Source organism: Crocodylus siamensis, chromosome 1 (assembly GCF_052110815.1).
Source record: "Crocodylus siamensis isolate JL-2025a chromosome 1, ASM5211081v1, whole genome shotgun sequence".
NCBI classification, from domain to species: Eukaryota; Metazoa; Chordata; order Crocodylia; family Crocodylidae; genus Crocodylus; species Crocodylus siamensis.
The window spans coordinates 71821050-71844044 of NC_143395.1; the positions used below are offsets into that span (position 1 = coordinate 71821050).

At 44.0% G+C, this 22995-nt stretch overlaps 1 protein-coding gene across 5 annotated transcripts in view; it reads left to right on the forward strand.

The window, feature by feature from the left end:
• ANKRD6 (ankyrin repeat domain 6) overlaps positions 1 to 22995 on the forward strand; it is a 215490-nt gene that overhangs the window by 140874 nt on the left and 51621 nt on the right. For all 5 annotated transcript variants that reach the window (XM_090036687.1, XM_090036679.1, XM_090036706.1 and 2 more), the window contains one exon: positions 18166 to 18438. In XM_090036687.1, coding sequence (XP_089892813.1) covers positions 18319 to 18438 — 120 coding nt within the window. In that variant the 5' untranslated portion in view covers positions 18166 to 18318. The remainder of the gene's footprint in view (positions 1 to 18165; positions 18439 to 22995) is intronic.

The window sequence follows — 22995 nt, forward strand, 5'->3', positions numbered from 1 at the left end:
TTCAAAGCAGGCTGAAGTCAGTGGGAGTTTTTCTGTGGACTGCAGTGGGTTTTAGAACTGCCTCTAAAGCAGCAGTTCCCTTGAATTGCATATAGTTAGTTTAAGCCTAAAAATATTTTTTTCTGCTCAGGGATTGTAGACAGTTTCTTAGCAAAGGTAGTAGAGAATCAGCACATCCTGTTCAGTAACTGAGAATTAATGTCAGCTACGCTGATTCGTAAAGTTATAATAACTGCTGCTTCTCACTGAAGTGTGTGACCTCCATGTTCTCGTTTTTCATTCTAACACGCACACATTCAGTTTCTTTATGTCCCTTTCTCACTTACATAATTTCCGAAGTGTGGCAGTCCCTGAATATTTGCACTTCCCCTGATCATTGTTACCATGATATCATGTGATATGACACCTTTAGGGCAGTTCTGTTGTGCTGGGTATAAAATCCTGAGGCATATTTGATGAAAAAATTCTCTGTAACGTAAGTGAGATTAGAGAGAGATCAGCCCACATTGTTTTTTATTTCTATTATATGGATAAGCACCCCCTCCTTCCAGCCAGTATTTTCCTCTTAAATTTTTTCCATTAATTTGCAACTTTAGATGGTTGGTAAATTTTAATTGAAATTGATCCATAAGAAAATGCTGTTTTGGTGGAGTTGTATGGATTCAGAGGAAATTTTCTGGGAAAACAAATATTATCCAAATGTTAAATATTGTTTAGAAAATTTCATCTGGGACAAGTTTCAAAATAAAGTTTTAATTTGGAATATTTTATTTTTATATTATTTATCACATTAGTTTAAATAGTGTATAATACAGCTGTCGCAGGGCTCTTAGGTGTCCTGCGACTGGGAGGAGAAAAGGCTCAGGAGAGGCCCCTAGCGGTGGAAAAGGGTAAGCACAACTGCCAGTCTCTAAGACTGTGCCAGTGCGGGTTGCTAGGGCGACCGGGGAAACCTGGAGCCAGGAAGGGGCGGAGCTTAGCCCTTCTTAAGCCCAGGCAGAAGGCCAGGAGTTCAGTTCCCCTCCGGCAGCCACAGGAGCAGGAGCTCTGTGGGCGAGCTGAGCAGCCCGGAGCAATGGCCAGAGCCTGACCACCCGGATGGGCTGCAATGATGCAGGGGCAAGGGAACTCTGACGGAGGTAAGGTAGAGCTCATGTGGAGCAGAGTGGGGTTTATGAGCTTGGGTTATAAGCCGGTAGGCTTTTGGGTTATGTTGTAGCCGGCAGGCTGATTCCTTTGTCTGCTTATGGTTATACCGGAGGACCGGGTGAGGCTGTAGGGGTGTGAGGAGGCCTCACGGGAGCTCCCTAGTAATCTGGGGGTTCCTGGTGCCCAGAGGGCACAGCCAATGGTGCCAAAGAGGGCACAGCTTTGTTTGGGGGGCACGTTGGCACAGCCCCTGAGTTAGGGGGCAGCGGAGAGCCCCGACTAGGGGGCGTGAGGAAACCCGGAGTTAGGGGGCCGCGAAGAGCCCTGAAGAGGGGGTGCGAGGAGCCCCTGAATTAAGAGGCAGCGAAGAGCTCCGGTGCTGAGGGGCAGTGAAGAGCTCAGAGTGAGGGGGCAGTGAGGGACCCCAGGAGTGAGAAGGGGCGTCGAAGAGCCCTGAGGGCAAGCGAAGGGCTGGGACCTAGTACCATGGCCCTAGTGAGAGCATTCTAGTACCATCTGCGAGGCTTGGGATGCAGTGCAGGGGAGGAAAAGGAGCCACAGACAGCGCCCCCTGGCATCGGGGCGCGTACAAATGGGCAGCTTCCTGCTGTTTTGTCATTCTTCACTTATAAACAAGATCAAGATGTGGCAGGCAAGAATAGGCGGGCGGTGGACCCATTGCAGGAGTCCGGAGTTGCACGCGTGGAGAGACTCCAAAAACGAGACTCCTGTCACAACAGCATATCATATCATATCATCATAGTACTGACACAATATAATATGAAATACCATAGTCAAAGTAATTAATTTATTTTATATCAGAGCTTTATGTCACCTTTGAGAGTAAGGGCAGCTCTTCTGTGTACTAATTGGATGAAAGTGTCTCTTATTTGTATTCTCCTGAAACATTTAGATACTTTGGCATTTTGATCTGAAAATGTACTAATTGGAGATTGTTTTCAATATCCTTGTGTAAGCCTAGAATAATTTTCTTGGCCTTTTAAAAATTGCTGCTGCTCCAAGGAATTCAGTAAGTGATAATTTTCTTTCCTTGCTCAAAGTGTTTCATTACAACAGAAGCAGGAAATACATTGAACAAGAAAAGAAAATAAGTTATTTCATTTTCTATTAAGAATGCCCTTAATGGTTTAAAAATATAGGAAATAATATGAAATAAATTAACAGAGTACATCAATAAGAATATTGTCATAATATATCGTGTCAAATAATGTCATCATCATGCATCATACGTAATATTAGTAATCATATATCACATTTATTTATTCATTTTACTGATGTGCTGTATGACTTATGGCAAATATTTTATTACATGCTATGCATGACTTCTGTTGACATGTCATGAAAATTTATAATGAAAAATAATAAAAGTAATGTAAAAATCAAAAATTGAAAAGGAAAATTTTGTTTTGAAGTAAAATTCCAAAATATTTCTGAAATAAGAGCTTTCAGTTTTTAGATCATGTTAAAATGATTCCACTTCAAAATGAAAACACATTTTGAAATGTCAGCATTACCTGTGAAATATTGGCCTGCTTTGCTTTCAGCCCTGTGGAGGCTGTCTCTTCTAAAGCTGATCTTCAGATAACCATGACCCCCTTCTGTAAAAGTGATTTCATGAAGCTTGGCCATTGAAGAAGCAGCACTTGAGAAATGTCTTCAGTCTCAAGAAAGAGTGTCAATAAAAAAAAAATCACTGTTTCTCTTTGGAATCAATCCCTCTTCTCCATGTCAGATAGAAACACTGGGTATTTGTACACATGCTTATGCCACGGTACCGGGCACTTTTAAAAGCGCCCAGCGCTTCAGCATATGCAGTAGTGTAAGTGGCAAAATGCACATCAGCACTGAGAAAATGTTGACAGCATGCTTTTGAACTAAAACACAATTGGAAGTGTTTTAACACCTTTTTCTGTGCGCTGACGTACATTTTGCCATTTATACAGCTATATGCAAAGCAGCCAGTGTGTTTCAGCTCACGTGAGTTTGCTCTGACCTGCTGGATTTCCAGCGCATTGTGGGACAAAAAGGTATGTGTATATATGCCTACTTTTGTTTAGTAATATTCAAGTCTCTCCTTCCAGCCAGTGCCTTTACATCTAGTTTGCATACCCTATAATGTGTAACATACTGCAGTTCTTCACCATCTTCTACCACTTTTGGGCTGGGTACAGGCATTCAAGAAGCCCAAGGTGGAATCTCAGTTATGTGGTTTGCTGTAAGCGGTGTAGTTTAGATCGACAGTGAACAGAACACACATTTGCCTTAGTTGGGGATGACGGGGGGCAAATCTTAGACTGGGTTCTGCCATTTTTAAACCAGTCTGTGTGCACCAAACTTCTGTTCTCTTGTGGATATAGACCGGTTTCCAATGCCTTATACCAGTAAAAGTGTAAACCTGGCCTAGGCCAGGTTTTAGATTTCTGCTAATTTGTTTATATGCAGTGCTTAGCAAATTTTGGGCACTGTGCTAATATAAATAACAACACCTCCCCTTCCCTCTGAAAATGCTGACAGGAATCGCTGATGCGGTAACATAAATCATCTTGGTCCTGCTTCCATGTGATTTAGGAGGAAAGAAGCTGGCCAGAATCCTCATCACAGATGTTCATTTATACCCAGTAATTTAATATTGGACTCTAGCCTGATTCAGCTCAGTCATTGCAGCTTCGAGGGAAATCCATGGATATTCATTGTGACTGGACACATGTATCTATCCCACTACCACTTACAAATGACAGTGATGGGTGCTTGAGAAGGATTAGTCCTGCCTGTGTGCACTGGGATTTTGCAGGCTGCATTTTTGTCCCTTCAGACTCCTCACTGGTGTCCTGTGTTGTTTTCCATTTTCATGTTGTATACTGGTTTCATATAGTACAGTGGTACAGTAGCTTTGTGATGGGGATAAATATCCCCTTCTGAGTAGAAGTCCTAATTTTCACTCTGACATTGGAATACAGGCCCCTGGGAGGTGAGGTGAATATAAGCAGGAATGAACCCAGTGCAAGACTCACTCCCATAAAGGACTTGCTTAGTTCTGAACCATTGTTGTAGGCTGTACAAAAGCAGAGAAGTAAATTCAGACAAAGGGGTCTCAGGCGGAGTGCGTATGTTTGGGATTACAGGCAACCCCCACTTAACGCTGTTTCACTTAGCGCTATTTTGCTATAATGCTCATTTGAAATTGATACCTGATTTCACTAAGTGCTCAGCGAATTTCATTATAATGCTTGTGGTCACCATCTTGGGTCATTAAAAAAATTGCGGTTTCCATCTTGGGTTGTCAAATACTTTTGGTTTCACTTACTGCTCGGGTTTTCAGGAACCAGTTAAGAGCGCTAAGTGGGGATTGCCTGTAAAAAGGGCAGGGTGGTAGAACCCACAGGAATGGATCTGAGAGAGGATTTTAAAATGTAGGCTCAGTCCTGCTCCCATTAAAGCCAGCAGGGCTTTTTTCCTTATGGATTTCAGCAGGAGTTGGATAAGGTCTCAGCTTGTCAAGAGTTGGCTATAATGCAGAAGGAAAATTTCTGACATCCTGAAATCCTACTGTGCCTGAATTTCTGTGTGAAGGCAAAAACACAAAGAACTTTGTTTTCTCACAAGCACAACCAAATGTCTGTCTGAGTTCTTACAGGTCAGACCCTGGCACCTCTCTTTAAACAGCAGTAAGCTGGAAAGAGAATCTACCTGTTTGCATGCAAATAAGCACGCAGGCATCACACACATGTTTGCATATATATAGTGTTTCTTATTAAACAATAGATTTTGTTATATAAATGTTATATAACTGGAAAATCCCCTTGAAAGAGAAGCTGGATTTTATAGACACTTTCTGGGCTGAAGGAGAGGAGGGTGGAGAGTACTGAAGTTTTAAGACTTAAATTGCTGATCAGCACACACAAAACAGCAGTGATGTTGAGCATTTTGGAATTATGGTCCAAGACAAAGTACACTGATTGAGAACCATACCCTAAAACAGGGGTGGGCAAAATGCAGCCTGTGGGCCAGATGTGGCCACCAGGCTATTCCATCTGGACTGTGGGACCCCTAAAAAATTTAGAAAATTAATATTTATCTGTCCCTGGTTGCCTGTCATGTGGCCATCGAAGACTTGCCAAAACTCAGTAAATGGCCCTCTGCCCAAAATAATTGCCCGCCCCTGCTCTAAAAGCAATGCTGTATATGTTACCTAAACACACATTTTTCCTAAGGATAATGAAAGTCAGAGCAGCAGGTTGGTAAGAGAGAAAGCAAAGCAAGGGGTGAGGGTGGGGGGGAGTCAGCTGACTTTGTTTAAGAAGCTTTCACTGATGAGTTGAAATTGCCAATTTGATCATAGTAAAACTACTCTCCATGTCTCTGCTACTTATTTAAAGCTGTTTACTTGGCTTTATGTAAAAATAAAAATATACACTTCACAATATTTGGTGGTAACAAGGCATCATTAGAGAGTTGCCAGTCAGTCAGATAAGCATGTAAATTTAATGAAGCTCAGAGTAGAAGCACTGCAGAACCTTGCTTGATGAAAAGTTCTGCTAGCAGCAGGAGATTCTGCAACAGTTTACCATGTTTGTAGCCTGCATGGGTAACTGGATTTAGAAGCAAGCCAGTTGGCTGTTACAGAGACAGATGAGACTGATCTACTTTTCCTAGCAAAATTTATTGACGGGGAGAATCTCTGTAAGAGACTGTGACTATATAACAGTTGGGTTAACTAAGAATTAATAAAGAACACAAAAACAAGAGTCTTGTATGTTCCAGACTGGGCAAAATCTGAAGCAGACGGTGAATCCAATGTCTGCAAACAGGGATCCTAGTAAAAGCAGTTAGAATGCAGAATGAACGCAATCAATTTGTGCAATAGCTATGAGAAATACTGTGATTTTCGAAAGCATTCGTTTTAATCTCTCAACAGCATTTAAGTTTAAAAATGTTGACCAGTATAAAAGAGGGTGTTGCAAATAAATGGTATTCATGTGGTTAAAGAAAAATACACATTGACTGGAAATGGCTCTGAATTCATAGTGCTTTGCCTTGTTTGTACTTTGATTTTTGCACAATACTTTGGCCTTTGGTCAACTTCCTTTTCATGATCAATTTGTTTAAGTTAGTAAAAAAAAGAAAAGATGTGTTACAATGTGGAAAAGTTTTTAAAAACTGAAAAAAGTGTATCGGTAGAGAGGGAAGTAAATGACAGATTGTAGGAAATTCCCAGGTCCTTCCTAGTAGATGAATGTATAGGATACAATATTAGTACCATATTTTCTTATACAGCGTACACTTTTGTACCCCCCCCCGCCAAACAAAACAGCTGCTGGAAATTGGAGTGTGCATTATATGTAAAGAAATGTAGTAACAATAGTTTCTGCTGCTTAAATTTCAGCTAGGCAAAAGCAAACGTAAAATCTGCACAGGATCCACAGACAATAGAACTATGAGCAGGACCGGTGCTCTAGCTGCTGCTATTCAGTGGGTGCATTTATATATGCAATTAATGAAACTGTAAAAAACTACTGGGCACAGCGTCTACACATGCACCTGGGACAGCAGCAAATTGAGCCAGGGAGGAACAGTTTAGGCCAGGACTGGTTCCTGTCCTGCTCTGCTGCTGTATAGTAGCCAGGGGGAGCTCCAGGCTCTGCCTACAGCTGCCTGGGTGACAGCCTTAGGTTGGCAGGGAGCACAGGTTCAGCCCTGGCTCTGGCTGGCAATGGCAGTATAGCCTGGGTTCCAGGGGGCAGTCCCGGGCTGGCAGGGGGTATGGGGAGTTGGGCCTGAGCAGTGGATGGCTGCACTGGATGGCAGAGGAGCAGGCTGCACCACAAGGTCCCTGCAGCTGCCGAGCCACTCAGCAGCAGGCAGAAATATGGCCTCAGTTGGCTGGCATGATCAGGCACCTGGGTTAGGTTCTACACGTGCGTTGCTGCGCAGCAAACCCTCCCCCCCCAAAAAAAAAACTCTGCAGCAGGATAGTGCATGTATTTACAAGTACTACCGTTCTGTGGAATTAATTAGTTTACTGTGACCTAATAGGGTCACACATGTAGATGCACAATGTTTCCTGCGGAGCTAATTAGTCTGCTTTGCCCAGATACTTGCTACAAGAAAGATCGTTTTTTTTCATTCTGCCTTTCAAAAGCAAGGTGTGTGTCATGTTCCAGGGAGTTTGTGAGAAAATATGGTATTTATGCTACATTTGGCATGGCAGGGCCCAAGGCCCAGGGGGCTGTGGGTGGAGTGAGGGGCACCAGCAGGGCCAGGGGGCTGTGAATAAGGAGTGAGGGGCAATGGAATGGGCAGGGGTGGAATGAAATGGGCACCATATCAGGGCTGCTCAGCGCCACAAAGCAGAAGGAGAGGGGGCAGCCGCAGCTGGCCCCTGTCCTGGTGACCAAGGAGGGCAGGGGGAGCTCTGATTTTTCATGATAAGAAACCCAAAATCAAACGCCAAAATGTATAGGTATTTAGAATTTATTTTGCTCGTCAAAATAAATAACAATTGCCTGTCAAGAATGATGGGCGGGGAGGCAGTCAGGGACAGAGCGCTGCCACCCACCACCCTGTGCCATCGGTGCCACCTCCCTGGAGCAGTGGGGAGGGGGTAAGCTTGCCCTGCCATCTCCTCTGCCAGTACCCCATGCTGCCACCACCTCCAGCACCACTGGCTTCGTCCTCCCTCCACCTCCGCTCCATACCCTACATCCCTGCCATCATGGTGGTGCTCTGCACTCTGATTGGTTGTTTCACTAACCAGTCACAGTGCTCTAATAGCATTATGGACAGACAAACAGACTGACTAAGCCCTTTATTTTATAAGAATAGTGATTGAGGCCCTGGTAGGCTTCCGAATTGCTTTAACATTGTAAATATGTCAGTTAAAACATTGTGTTCAACTGATACTTATATATATATGGTTATATATATAAGATGGTTCCCATCTTCAAAAAAGGCAGGAAGGAGGACCTGGGAAACTATAGGCCAGTTAGTTTTACCTTGATCCTAGGCAAGCTGTTTGAAAAAATTATGCTGGCACACATCCAGGAGGGGCCAGCAGGGGACTGCATGCTTAGGGGCAACCAACACGGGTTCATCAATGGCCAGTCCTGTGAGACCAACCTGGTGGCCTTTTATGACCAGATCACCAGATCATTAGATGCAGTGGACATAGTCTTCCTGGACTTCCGAAAGGCTTTTGACACTGTCTCTCACCCTGTTCTCATTAAGAAACTGGGGGGGCTGTGGTGTAGACACCCACAGAGTCAAATGGGTTGCCAGAGGGTGGTAGTGGATGGGTCCTTCTCAACTCTGTCCTTGGGCCCTCACTGTTCAACATCTTCATCAGTGATTTGGACAAGGGGGTAAAAAGCACCCTGTTCAAATTTGCTGATGACACTAAGATGTGGGGGGACGTGGGCACACTGGAAGGATGCAACAGGCTACAATCAGACCTAGACAGGTTACAAGGGTGGGCGGATGAGAATAGGATGGGTTTCAACACAGACAAGTGCAAGGTGATGCACCTGGGGAGGAACAACCGGCACCATACCTACAGGTTGGGGAACACCCCTCTTGTCAGCACAGAGGCGGAAAAGGATCTTGGAGTCATCATTGACTCCAAGATGAATGTGGGCCAGCAGTGTGGGGAGGCAGTTAGGAAGGCCAACCGCACCTTGTCATGCATCCACAGATGCATCTTGAGCAGGTCCAAAGAGGTGATCCTCCCCTTCTATGTGGCACTGGTCAGGTCGCAGTTGGAGTACTGCGTCCAGTTCTGGGCGCCACACTTCAAGAGGGATGTCAACAGCATGGAGAGGGTCCAGAGGAGGGCTGCTCGCATGATCAGGGTACAGCAGGGCAGGCCCTACAAGGAAAGGCTATGGGACCTGAACCTGTTCAGCCTCCAAAAGAGAAGGCTGAAGGGGGATCTTGTGTTGTGGCCTGTTATAAACTAGTCAGGGGGGATCAGCAGGCATTGGGGGAGTCAGTGTTCCCCCGAGCACCACCAGGAGTGACCAGGAATAACGGTCACAAGCTGGCAGAGGGTAGGTTTAGGTTAGATATCAGGAGGCGCTACTTTATGGTCAGGCCGGCTAGGATCTGGAACCAACTTCCAAGTGAAGTGGTGCTGGCCCCTACCCTGTGGGTTTTTAAGAGGAGGTTAGATGAACATCTTGCTGGGGTCGTTTGACCCCAGTATTCTTTCCTGCCATGGCAGGGGGTCGGTCTAGATGATCTGCTCAGGTCCCTTCCGACCCTAGAAACTATGAAACTATGTATTAGATCAGGGCAGGCAATTATTTTGGGTGGAGGGCCACTTACTGAGTTTTGGCAAGCCATGGAGGGCCACATGGTAGGTAGCCAGGGGCAGATAAATATTAATTTTCTAATTTTTTAGGGGCCCCGCGGGTCAAATAGAATGGCCTGGTGGGCCACATCTGGCCACTGGGCTGCATTTTGCCCACCCCTGTATTAGATCAACATTTCATTTTAATCACAGAAAAATTACTGATTTCAGGGGTTTTAATAAGAGAATTTGCAATTTTTAAATTGAGAAAACCAGCATCCCTGCTTCCGATGAGAGCATTTTCACCTTAATCTTAAGGTAATCATAGAAAGAGAGCATTTTATAGATTTTTATAAGTGTTAATAGGAAAACACATATTGCATTGAAAGCAATTGGAGCAAATGACAACTGTAGTAGAGAGCATGTAAAGGTGTTTTAAAATAAGTGTGGCTGTTATGAAACAGGTTAACCATTTTACTATGGAAATGACCCTAGCGAGTCCATGATTTCAGTAGTGTTATGTTTCCCATTTAATGACAAATCCTGTTTTGTTCTTCACACTGTATATAAAGAACCTAGAGACTACTGTTTGTTTTACTCAAAAGACTTAATATCATTTCACCAGCAGGTGAAGATTGGAGTTCTAAGTTTATTACAGAAAAAAATCTCAGTTATAATTCTACATTTTGTATATGGACTTTGATACCAAGCGGGAAGCACGCAGTATAAATTCTGTTGGCTATGTAAGTGTTCTTTTATTTAGATTGGGCTTAACAACTTAGTAATGCTTTGTTTTCTGGTGCAAGATTGTTCCCATTTGCTGGTTTTATTTGGTGTTTGTGGAATTTTGTAAAGTCAATAGATTTGTGATTGATGAAACTTTGGCCTCTTCTGAAGCTACAGAGAGTGAATGGTATGGGTATTACCATATGTCACAGGATCAAGGAGGTGTCCTGTGACTAATATAGGGTTAAGGAGCTGCCAATCACCAGGGGCAGCTCAGGTGCTGGTTGCCGCAGCAACCAGACAGGTAAGGTGACCAGAAGGGGGCAGGGCCAGGCCGGGCCTTTATAAACAGCCCAGGCTGGAGCCAGAGTAGTAGTTCCCGTCTGGCAGGGGCTGGGGCTGGGGCTGGGGCTCGGGCTCGGGCTCGGGCTCTGCAGGTGAGCTGAGCAGCTCGGGTGGATGGTTGCAGCCTGACCACTCTGACCGGCTGCAATGATGCAAGGGTAGAGAGAACCCTGACGGAGGTATGGGAGAGAGCCAGCATAGAGCGGAGTTGGGATTATAAGCTCAGGAGCGTATGATTGTGTTATAAGCTGGTAGGCTTCTTGTTCGTGTTGCAGCCGTTTGGCTCATGGTTTTGTTATCGTTATACTGGAGGACCGGGTGAGGTTGTAGGGGTGCGAGGAGGCCTCATGGGGGCTCCCCAGTAGCTTGGGGGTTCCCGGTGCCCAGCGGGGGCACAGTGAGCAGTGCCACAGTGGGCACAGCATTTCGAGTACCGGAGAGATGCTCGGTGTGTGGGGGTTGTAGCCCCAGCTGCGAAAGGGTGCACAGGCTCCAGAGGGGCGAGAAGCGTGGCAAAAGGCCCTAGAGGGGGCGAGAGGCTCCAGAGAGGGTGAGGAGCAGCGGAAAAACCGCAAGACAGGCCCAGCGGGGCGAGGCCTGTGCACGGCAAGCCCAGAGGCGCCAGTAGCGGAATGCAGGTTGCAGCAACGGCCCAGAGACGCCAGTAACAGGGTGCAGGTTGTTTAACCGGCCCAGAGGCACTGGTAAAGGGGCAACAGGTGCGTGACCAGCCCAGGGGCGCCAGTAAAGGGGTGCCAGTGGCGTGATAGGCCCAGGAGGATCGGAGACAGGCGCCGGGGCATGACGAGCTCCAGGGGCGCCAGGTGGGTGACAGGCCCGGGGGTGCCAGAGAGGGGCACCAGGGCAGGACGAGCCCAAGGGGCGCCAGGGAGGGTGCTGGAGGGCAAGGACAGAATAATGTCCAAGAACAGTTGTGAGGCTTGGGGTGTGCTAAAGGGGAGGTAGGAGGCACGCATTGCCCATAAGGCTGGGAGTGTTGGAGCACCCCACTTGGAACGGAGGTAATACCAGCATGGCGTTAAGGTGAAAGTAGGCAGCCTCCCTTACTGAACTTTATAAGAACAAAGACGTGGCAGGCGAGAAGAGGGTGCTGGATCACCTTAATTGACACAGCAGGGGGCACTAGCGAGCTCACAGTCACTTGCAGGCCCCACTCCCGTGACACCATAAAATGATATTTTTCCCACAAGTGGAATGCTTGGCCATGTTAGTTTGAAGTCAGAACCTGTATTGGTCTGAAGTTATGTTACCTGAAATTTGGAACAGCATCTCACAAAGCAGTTTGTGGCCTATGAAAGTTCATGTCTCTCTAAACCGGTTAGTCACTATGATGCCACCTGACTTACTTCCTGGGGTGAACAGCTGAGCTTTCCCAGTCCAGGGGCTGTGCTCCAAATGTGTACATATGTTTGTTTATATTGGGCATGAGTTAACCTGATCTCTGTAGCACTTAAATTGATCTAACCCTAGTTAGGTTGGTCTAAGTATAATGTCTGCACGCACCCATTAAAACCCTTACTATATTTCCTGGAAGTGCCACACTGATGAGCTGTACATATGGAACTAGAGAGAGGTAGTTAGCTGTGTTATTCTGAAGTCTGGCAGAAGGGAGGGCAAGGTGGTACCTTAGAGATTAATTTGCTCAGAGAGGCATATATATGTTTAGCCTACTTCATATGATGACATTACCAGCTCCTTCTAGGCTTGGAACATACCTGAGAAATGATATTCTTCAAATTTTCCAAGCTTATTTGGACTTTAATCTTAAGGTAACTATTTTGTCTTTTTGTTGCTTGAGCTTTGTTATGGGTGATATGACTGATCAGCCAGTCTTGGAATAGTCCTTGGGGAGGGTATGTGCAAAGGTATGATATTTGCCTGCTCTTTGGGCTATAGATAGGAAAAACTGAATCTGAAGAGCTTAATCATTGTGTTACAGAGCAGCCAGCCAGCCACCCACCTTATTTCGTTCAAAATTTTCCTGAGGTGTATATGGCACTGTGTGAGTCATCCAGTTGCTACAATCTGTGGGTATTGCTAGATATCAATATTTGGAGAACTTGACAAGATTCACAGCATTGTCTCATTGCTATGGGTCTGAAATATTAATTTGTGAAGTCACTAGAGCTGTCCTTTTTCATGCTTGACTGACTTACCGGACAGATTGTTCTCAGAAGTGATTGTTGGGTGGAGCCATGTTCCTTCATTTCTGGGCATCATACTTGGCAGGCTTTTCTTTGAGGAATTCAGGAAGTGGGTACTGTTTTCCCAACCTGTGCAAGGTAAGATTTGATTCTAGGTACAATGATGCACTAAGGATGGATTTCAATTTAAGAGAGGTTAAACTTAGAGTACTTTAATCTCATTGACACAGTAAGATTGAATTTTCTTATGCTTCAGTGCTCCCCACTGGCCTAAGAAGCAAGGGGGCAGTAGGATTATCGACCCAGAGTCTGGCATTGAAACTTTGCAGCTTGTTGGTTAGAACAGGTTGTGGGAAGTCAGGACTTCTAGGTTCTGCTGTCTTCATGAGGAAGCTGCACCTGGACCTAAATCACTGGCACCAAGGAATTGATGTGGAGCATATATCATATTGCAGAATTCTTTTTTCACAGTGTTAGAGTAAAAGCACAGCAGTATAATGAGCTTTGTTTTAGTGCTTAAACAGCTGTTGTCTTTCTATTTGTACAACATAAACATTTAAGAAAGGAAATTACATAGGTATGCAAGGTAGACAGAGGGTTAAATATTACTGGGAAGTGCTGATATCTTCCTGCTGTAGTGAAGTGACTCCCAGCAGAGGATTTGTTGAGGTGGAGTTTCCATGCATCTGTTGCACTGGGAAAGAGTTATTTGTTAGAATAAAGATGAGTCAGATGGAGTGTCCCTTTTCTCTCCTTCTTTTGCATCTCCTTGGAGGAGAGGACAAATGGATCTCTTGGTCATTCAAGCTCTATTCCAGTCAAATGTGTTCTGCTGAGTTGCAAGTAATCCACAGTCCAGAGTAGCTGAAAAAATGTAAAGGATCAAAAAACAGGAATGTAACTCATAGGTCAACACACTTCTGCAAAGGAGAAAGAGGACAAGATGACTTAAGAGGCATAAATATCACAGCAAAAATCTATAAAAGATTTCTAGTCAGATCGATTCTTTAATATGCTTAATACATGATTCAATCAGTGGAAGAGGCAAGAAGGAAAAATACATTATAGTAGCAATGCTGTAACTGTAAATCACTACAGAATCACAGAGCATGGCAGGCTGAAGAGGCTAATGATCTCTCCAAGAAAGAATTTACTGCGCTAATCAGAAAAGAGAGCAAGATAGATAGAGAAAACAATCAGACCAAAAAGTGAGTATAATCTCTAACATTTGACTTGTTAGCAGCTTTATGCGAGAGCCTGACTTTGCAGCGTTGATGTTAAACACCTGTTCAGCCACAAGTCATTAGAGTATTAGTGGGCATTTCTGTCATTTCTAATTGTATGGTTAAAGCATGCAAAGTGCCTCCATTGATTTTCTCCTCCGTCATGTCTGACTGTCAGGAAGATGTTTGCATTGTTCTTTCCTGAGATACTCTTTGTTAAGCTCTCTGTATCTCACAGATGTTACTGATATTTTGTTTTTCTTCTAAAAAAAAAACCAGCATCTGGTCAGATTTTTTAAGATGATCAAAGCCAATTATGGTTGTATATGAACAGATCTCCAATGGCATGAGCTACAAGGTAAGGGCAAATGAGGAAGGGGAAAATGCGTAGCTGTAAAACTGAGCTGGAAACCATAGTATGCTTGCCTGCGAGCATGTTTTCAGACACCCCTGTTACACAAACACACACTGGCAAAAAAACAAACATTGCTGCTTAAAGATAAGGTTGGCAAGCTGGTCAATTGACTAGTTAAATATTGATAATTCACTGGTCAATTGACTGGATATTCTTGACTGCTCAAAGATTATAGTAGTTTTACAAAAAAACCCTACATTTTTTGTAGAGTTTTTTTTTTTTTTTTACAGAAATATTATTTTTATTATTTTTGACACATTTCAAAATGGAAAACTTGTGTTTTTCTCTGTGTTATTTGGACTTATTTTTCACAATTTTTGGTTGATAGTTGACTGGTCAATTGATTGAACTTTATTTGAAAGGTCAAATACCCAACCCTACTTAAAGAGCTTATAGAGAGAGAGTCCTGTTGCAAGGTTTGCCCTGCTTCTGGATAATGGTCATGAAGGGGAGGGAATGAGAGAAACACTGGATTAGTCAAATGACTGGATTGGAATGTGAATAAAATAATGTGGATGCATTTATGACAATAGCTGCAGATCTGGTTGGTTCATTTTATTTAAATGGCATTGAAGACTGAAAAGTGAATGTTGAAGGAGATAAGATCTAACTATCCGTTTTTCTTCATAATTTATTACATTCCATATAGATTTCATGGCTTTCTAATCTGGCATATGGCATATAGGGCTCATCCCAGCATGGCAAATATCACCTGTGGCACTGAACTAGCTATCAAACAGGAAAAGAACAATGGATTTTGTATGCTGCTGATGTCATCTGCACACCCATTACAGATATAAGGACTCTGTCAGTTTTATCCTCGTTATAGTCTGACGTCCTAGCATAGTCATCAGGTGTTTGGCTGAAGACCAGACAAACAATCCTACTCCTCAGTTACCCCTGTTGTATTGCCTTTGAATCCCACCAAGCAGTCTTTCCTTGGAGGGGTTCAGTGTGCTGCCTCCACAATCCCCCCCCATTGCTTCCCAACCTAGAAATCGGGAGGAAAGGAGTGGAAATCAAACCTGAGGCTTCTAAATGGAAACGGTATGAGCTAATATTCAGAGCAAGGTCTGGAGCACTGGGTTCTGAGAGTCATTTCTTGGCCCTAATGGTAAATTATTATTGGCCTTGGGAGATCATTAAACTTTTTGTGTGCCTGTTCCCTGATTTCCAGAATGGATGATGAATGCGTTGCATTTGAAAACTTGTCTAACTTTATTTCAGCTATACAGTGATCCAATAAAAGATATAAGCCTAAAAAAAAAACTTGCTTCATTCCTTGACCAACATGGCTATACCTTCGCTCTAACACTATTACAAAATGCATGTAAACAGAATTGCCTGATTCTCAGGAATATTTATTAGCCACTTTGAGTTGTGGGTATAAAAGTTGCTATAGAGGGATTGTTATTATCTGTTGCTGCCAAGTGATCATTAGAACCAGCTCAAAAATATTTTAAAACTTTGGCTTGCATCAGCAGACATTTAAAACAAGTGAGCTTGTGTACAACCTTAGAAAAAATTATTTAGTGTAGTTTAGGTGCACATGGATGCTCAAGTGGGGCAAGGCAACTGTGAACCCCACTTAGCTTGTCAGTTACTGAGTTTAAACCTATTTTGTGTTGCCAAAGTATATTAGTAGATCTTACCTTTGTATAAGACTGGTGCGTATTAAAGATTCTCATTCAGAGTGTTTAGCTCATTGGATATTGATACTGATGTCATTTAGTAACATCATGCGGGGTGGAGGGGGAGGAGGGAGATAGTTTGTTGCTAGCTTACCCTAGAGACAGGCATTCAGAAAGCCAGAGCCTGAATTAATTCAGCCTTTGCAAGTTATTCTAACCTGCCTAGGTTGAGCCAATTTGTAACAGTACAGACATTCCCTCTGGACTGAGGAAATGCAGGCACATGCCTGCAGTTGCTCAGGCCAGGAGCCAAGGGTGGGGGTTGCTAGAGCATGTCTTCAGCTGCAGGGAGGCTGTGCTGGGGGTGGGGCACGGCCAGCCTGGGCAGCCTTGGCTGAACTGGCCAGAGAGGAGTTTAATTCCCTGCTCCCTGTCCCACTGGCAGGGATCCAAGCCGGATTTGCTGGGATCTTCCCCCTTGCTGCTGCAGTCCCAGGGCCAGGCGAAGTCAGACGTGGGTTGGCATGGCCCCTGAGACGGAGGGGGTAGGGAAGGGGGTTACTTCCCCCTTTAGCCTCACTGCCCTCGAGGGACCACAGACAGGTCTGCCAGTCCCGATCACTGCTGCCACTTGCTTCCTGCTTGGGGCAAACAGCAGAATAAGCCCCTTCTGCCCCCGTCTGCTGGATGCTGGAGGGCAGAGGGGGGCAATAAACCCCTCCATGCCTGCTGTCTAAGGGGCCCTGCCAGCTGGCACATGGCTATGCCCCTGCCTTGCCGCTGGTAGGGGTGTGGCCAGAGCCTGGCCAGTAGGGCTCTTTAGGCAGGAGGCAGGGAGGGGGGTTATTCCTCCTCCCTCTGGCTTCTGGCAGTAGGGGCCTTATTCTGCACCTTGCCCCAAGCAGGGAGCAAGCAGTGGCAGTGGTCGGGGTTGGCAAACCCAGCTGCGGTCTCCCAGGGGCAGCCTCCCTGCCCGCTCTGCCCCAGGGGCCATGCTAGCTTGCCACTGCAGCAGCAAGGGGAGAGTGCCCAGCAGACCTGGCTTAGGTTCCTGCTGGTGGGACAGGGAGGAGGGAATTAATTTGGCCAAGGCCACTGCTGGAGCTGGCTATGCCCCTGCTGCTGGAGCAGCGAGCTTGGAGAAGTGCAGGTCCATGCTGGTGGGATAGGGAGGGAGGGAGGGGGGGAATAAACCTCTTCCCTTTTCCCTTCTGGGGCCAGCATCTCAAACTGGTTTCAGCCATTTTGAAATGGGGTTATGTGCACTGAATGTCTGTTCTGTTACAGGTTTAAACCAGTTTCTGATCATTTAAACTGGTTTACGTGTAATGTCTGTCCCTGGCCCTTGGGTTCCCACTAATATACCTCAACCTATAGAGGTTGGAAGTTCAGTGCATGATTTCACCTGCAGCTCGGACCAAAAACAATAACAAAACATACTGTGGTGGGATTATAATATGGGTGTTTCTTTAATAACTATGCTGAAACCACCAAACAAGTCATAGAATCATTCAAAGAGCTATTAAATAGTAAGGAACACTTGAAAAAGATAATATTCTGTTATAATTTCCTCCTCACACAAAATGTGCTTAAACTAAACAAAATGGAAATACTAGTTGCATATTAAAAAGTTTATTATATCTTCATAAAGGAGGGAAATAAGCACTATGCACACTGTTATTCCAGTTATTTCAAGCAAGAACACTTTCAAATAGTAACTTGGGAAATTTTATCCCTGCAAGGGAATGGATTTTGATCCCTAAAGCTCAAAGTGTTTTTCACATTCAGCATCCTAGAAATCTGAACCTAGGGAATGCTAGGGAAAAGAGGCTGTCTCACAACTAACCTGCCTGGAATACCTTACAAAGGGATGATTTGTGTATAGTGCAGCATCTTTGGAGTCTTTCTATCATCATTGTGGCATGGAGTTAGCACCTATGTGGGAACATAATTCTATTTGTATCCTTGTGAATGAGAAACAAGATAGGAGGTGGGAGGATATACACAAAAATGCATTGTATAAAAATCCCAGTCTGTTGAATGTAGAAAAGCAATAATTCCAGCTTCAGGATGCTCTGTCCTTCTTTGTGTGGTCCATTCCCAACTGAAAAAAATCCAGGAGCATTGCAGAGTTGCAGTTAAGAGCTGCCATAGTGTTTCAGCTTGAAAAAGGTTCCTGATAGTGGTTTTGTTTTCTAATCCACAGGTCCAGAAAATGGCATAGTAATAAATTCACCTTCCAGTGACCTGGAGTCCCTCTTTGGCTTCTGTGAACACTGCTTGGACTGATCTGAAGCTTTTGTTTTGGACTAAAGGAACTTGCCCACTGCTTGCCCTGAAAACCTTTCTCTCCTAATTCATGAGCCAGCAGGATGCGGTCGCTGTGCTTTCAGAACGCCTTCTCATAGCTGCATACAAAGGCCAAGTGGATAATGTGGTGCAGCTTATCAACAAGGGTGCCAAGGTAGCAGTTACCAAGGTAATGAGAGAAACTCTTTACAAATTCCCTGGGAACTAATGTAACTTCCAGACCATTGTCTGTGAAAATGTTCTTGTTGCTTTACAAATTTAAATGTATTTGGGAGGGATCATGGTAGATTAAAAGTGTTGTCATTTTTCTTTATTTCTGCTATTAACCAGCGTTAGCATAGAATAATACTTTTTTTTTTTCTTCTTTTTACTTCCCAGGGGGAGAAATACACAGGCTCAGTGAATACTGGACCCTTAAAAATGGGCTTTGCTGAATAGAGATGCAGTGACATTTTTAAAATGGCACTGACTTTTGAGCAATGTACATCCTGGTAAAATTCATCACCTTAGAGGGAAAATTGGTTTAAAAGGGAGATCTTTGCATATAAACACAGGATGCCTTTCAAAAGGGGAAAAATAACCTATTCTTTTAAGATAAAGGTGCTTGAGTATCTTATCTTAAGACAAAAGTCCTTTGATAGAATTAGTTAATTTCTGGATTCACTTACTCTTCACATTCTTGCCAGCAGCAGTCACTTTTGTCTTTGTAAACCCAGTGCCTTCCTACAGGGGTAGATTATAAATTATACTTTCTGAAACATGGCCTAAAGTTGGCATTTGGACAATCAGGTAGGACTTTAAATAACTTTAACAATTTAAAGAAGAGGCCCAGTTGAAATGAATCCATTGCCAGCTCTTCAGTCTTAATAACAGCACATAAAAATAAGATGCCCATGACCTATGCAAAGTGGGCTCAGTCTTGTAGACCTTGAGAGCTAAAAGAACAGATAATCAGGCTTGGATTTGAATTTGAAGACTCCTGAGCTCTGGGTGCTGTTATGCAACTTTTGAAGTTTCCCTATGTGTAAGGAGTAACCAAGATTTTGTAAATAAGGTATCATTAGCTATGAAAACAAACCAACTCCTTTCAAATGTTGGCTAATTGGCAAGCTGAAAGTGGAAGGTCATGTGACATGGTTCATTGCTGCTTCATTGGGGGAGAATTAGATTGCAAAATGCTGTTTCCTTTTAGTCCTTGCTACGGATGTCCTCTGTTTGTATTGGCTAGATGTTTGCATGATTAGAATTCAACACAAGAAACAAAATTCAGTTGATAAACATTAGATTTAGATGGTCATTTCAGTGTTTGGAATTTCAGTGTTTGTTCAAAGATTTATTTCCTTTTTGTTTTAATGAGATGAGCAATTGAGTGTGTTCAGGTTAGGCAGTCAGTTCTAGTTAATGGGAGTTGGCCATGACAAGAGTGGGTGGGTCACTGTGTGTGTGTGTGTAAGGGAAATGTAAAAGAGTGGTCTGTGAGAATCATAGAATCAAAAAAAGATTGGGAAATCTAAGGGCACCTATACATGTTGCTCTGACACGTGCTAATGAGCATGCACTGGAGCAGACTCAGTTAACAGAGTCCACCAGAGCATGTTAATTAATGTGCTCCAGCATCCTCCATGTCACTTATATTCAGCATCCCCACGCTTCACAGTGGTGGTGGGGGCACTTTAAAGGTTATCAAAGGTTTAAAGGTGAGCTTTAGTTCAAGTGCCCCACCCACCATTTTGAAGTTTGGGACGCTGAATATACGTGATGCTGCAGCCACTTTAATTAGAGAGGTTCTTGGGCTAAATACAGACAGGCAAAAAGTCTTTGCAGGTCAATCTAAGCTTCACAAATTAAATTGAAACAGTGGCTCAAGCTAGAAGCTGGGGGTGCACTCAAGCATGGCTCTCTGGCATATAGCCAGCATGGGCTATGTGTTCACTTCCTCTTCTGCTGCCTCTGAGGTCTCTGGGATTTGCAGTCCAGACTTACAGCAGCAGGACTCTGCAGGGCTGTTTATCACTTCCTTTTCCTGCTTCCAGTTGCCTCTGGGATTCGTAATCCATAGTTATAGCCAGAAGTAAGTTTGGGTGGGGGGAAAGTTGTTTAACCCCCCCTCCCTGGCCCCAGCCCACAGCCAAGGGTTTGCCGGGGGGGGGGCATCCACCCATCCCCCTGCAGACGAGGGGTGCATCCCCAGCTGGGCTTGCCCCCACCACCACCTTGTCAGCCAGCCCTCACTTGTCCAGCTAGGGAGCAGAGGGATGGGGTCAGCCCTGCTTTCTGGAGCAGATAGCACTGCCCAGTCCAGGGCTGTAAATCATGCTGGGTGACTGTGATTTAGCTTGAACCAGGAAGGGGTCTGGGACAGAAGTTCCATAAATTGGTTTGACCCAAATCAGTTAAGTCTGATACTATATTCTACCAGGTTTATCTTAAAACAGTTTCAGCCATTTTGAAACTGGTTTATGTGCACTTAGCTCCTGTTCTGTTGCAGGTTGAAACCAGTTTCCAATCACTTAAACCAGCTTATGTATAACTTTTGTTTATGTGTAACTTCTCTCCCTAGCATTGGAGCTGCTCTAATTAAAGCACCCCTCCTCCCCCAGAAGCATGTGTATAGACAGTGTAACTGGGACTGGGTTTTGGAATCAGTGTTTCTCTGGGTCAAACTTGCTTTTATAAAAATTCAAATATTAATCCAGAACATAAGGTTTGATTGTGTATAGTTGCCAGCATACACAGCTCTAAGGGACTCCCCATGGGCTCACAAAGGAAATGTGAATAAATGTGGAAAGGTGCAAAATTAGATGACAATTCTCTCTCAATGATGGTTGCTTTCTGAGGATCAATCTTTGGTATGTTTGGATTGTAGCTGGTATTTATTTTTATAGCCACAGTGACCCTTGGGCAAATCAATTTTACAGGGGCTCTTCTGTTTGTTTTCGACATCCAGATGGACTGGTGTTGATATGGTGATGCTCTTTTCATAGGCCATAGTTACTGTGAAAAGCCACAGTAGAATACAAGCTTAGGCTCTGTTGTCTAGCACCTCCATTTGCCATGAATCTTGATAAATAAGAACATAAGATGGCCTGTAGCAGCCCTGGAGATATCCATCTCAAAATATTTGCATGGTTCTTTTAAAAAGGAGGCCATACTTTGGGTCAGTAGGGGGCCCTGACAAAGGGAAAATATTGAAGGACATTAGGTATGCTGTAGCCTCTTATCCATAACTTTGAGCACAGCAAAAGAGAGTATTTAGGATAGTGGCTGCTGACATAATCATGGAGTTGATTTAATTATTACAGGGTTAACATGACTCATGGTTCTAGTGTGAGATTGGTAGAACTATGAGTTGTTAAAAAGCTGTTTAATTTGGATGTATAGACACCCTTTGCAAATTTCAGTAAGCACATTAGCAAACTCAAAGCCTGACTGAAGGTAGTTATGACTTACTACAATATATTCATAATGTTGTTAAAACCTGTTGGATGTATCAACTCTCCAAAAAGTTTAGCCCATTTGAGTGCATCACTTCGGTTTGATTTTAAAACTTGCAGTTCTTACCCAAGCAAAGTTTCTGTTGAAGTCTACAAGAAGTCTATAAGTAAGGTTTGTAGGAGCAGATCCAGAGCTTGGAGCAAAAGAAAAAGTGTCCTAAGCACATCAGGGATCAAATCAGATTGCAGATTTGTGTCTGCAAGTGCAGACTAATATTACAAAACATTGGACAGCACATGCTTGAAGTAGCTGGGATCTGGAGCAAGCTCTTTTGGGTGCCTATACATGTGCTGGAGGATGGAGGTGGTGTTGTAATTAGAGTGATTCCTAGAGAGCAGTTTTAATTAAAACATCACATGTATTAAGCTCCTGCACATTTAAAAATGGCAGTGGGATGCTTTAACTAAAGCTTACTCAATAATCTTCATTTAAAGTGCCCCAGCAGCCATTTCTTAATCTGCAGGGGCTTATACACATGACACCGTAATGATGCTAGAACGTTCTAATTAGAACATGGAGCAGACTCGATGAATTGAGTTTTGCACCACTGCGTTCTAATTAGAACATGTTGGAGCACATGTGTAGACATGCATTCATGTGTGGTTTGGGGTGCTGCAGACCTCTTTGCGGCATCACAGACAGCATGCCCAGAAAGTTAAAACATGCTCTGTGCTGCAAACTTTGCTACCAGGTTTTCCCAGTAACCAAAAAAAAAAAAAGAAAAGAAAGAAATGTGAAGAAAAAAGTGCTACGCACCAGAACAAACAGAGGCTCTGTTCTCCAGGGAGATGCTTTTGCTGCTGGCTAGAGCATCTCTACTATTTCATTTTTGCCCTGGCTGCTCCAGTACGCTGGGAGCTGAGAGGAGCAGGGAAAGTGCCCGAAGTGGGACAATTTGTCCTTCACCAAAGTGCATGTGCAGGGGTATGTGCTGCAGCACAAAGTAGTGGCACAAATTTTACTATTTGTGCCACTGCAAGCGCACCCCCATGCACATCTGGACACAGCATGTGTATAAATTCTTACCACTACAGCATTCTTTATCCTTACTAGGTTTATTGGAATCAGTAAAGAAAAGGTGAGACTTGTTTTCCTTTACAGAACAACTCCTTTCAAATGTTGGCTAATTGGCAAGCTGAAAGTGGAAGGTCATGTGACATGGTTCATTGCTGCTTCATTGGGGGAGAATTAGATTGCAAAATGCTGTTTCCTTTTAGTCCTTGCTACGGAT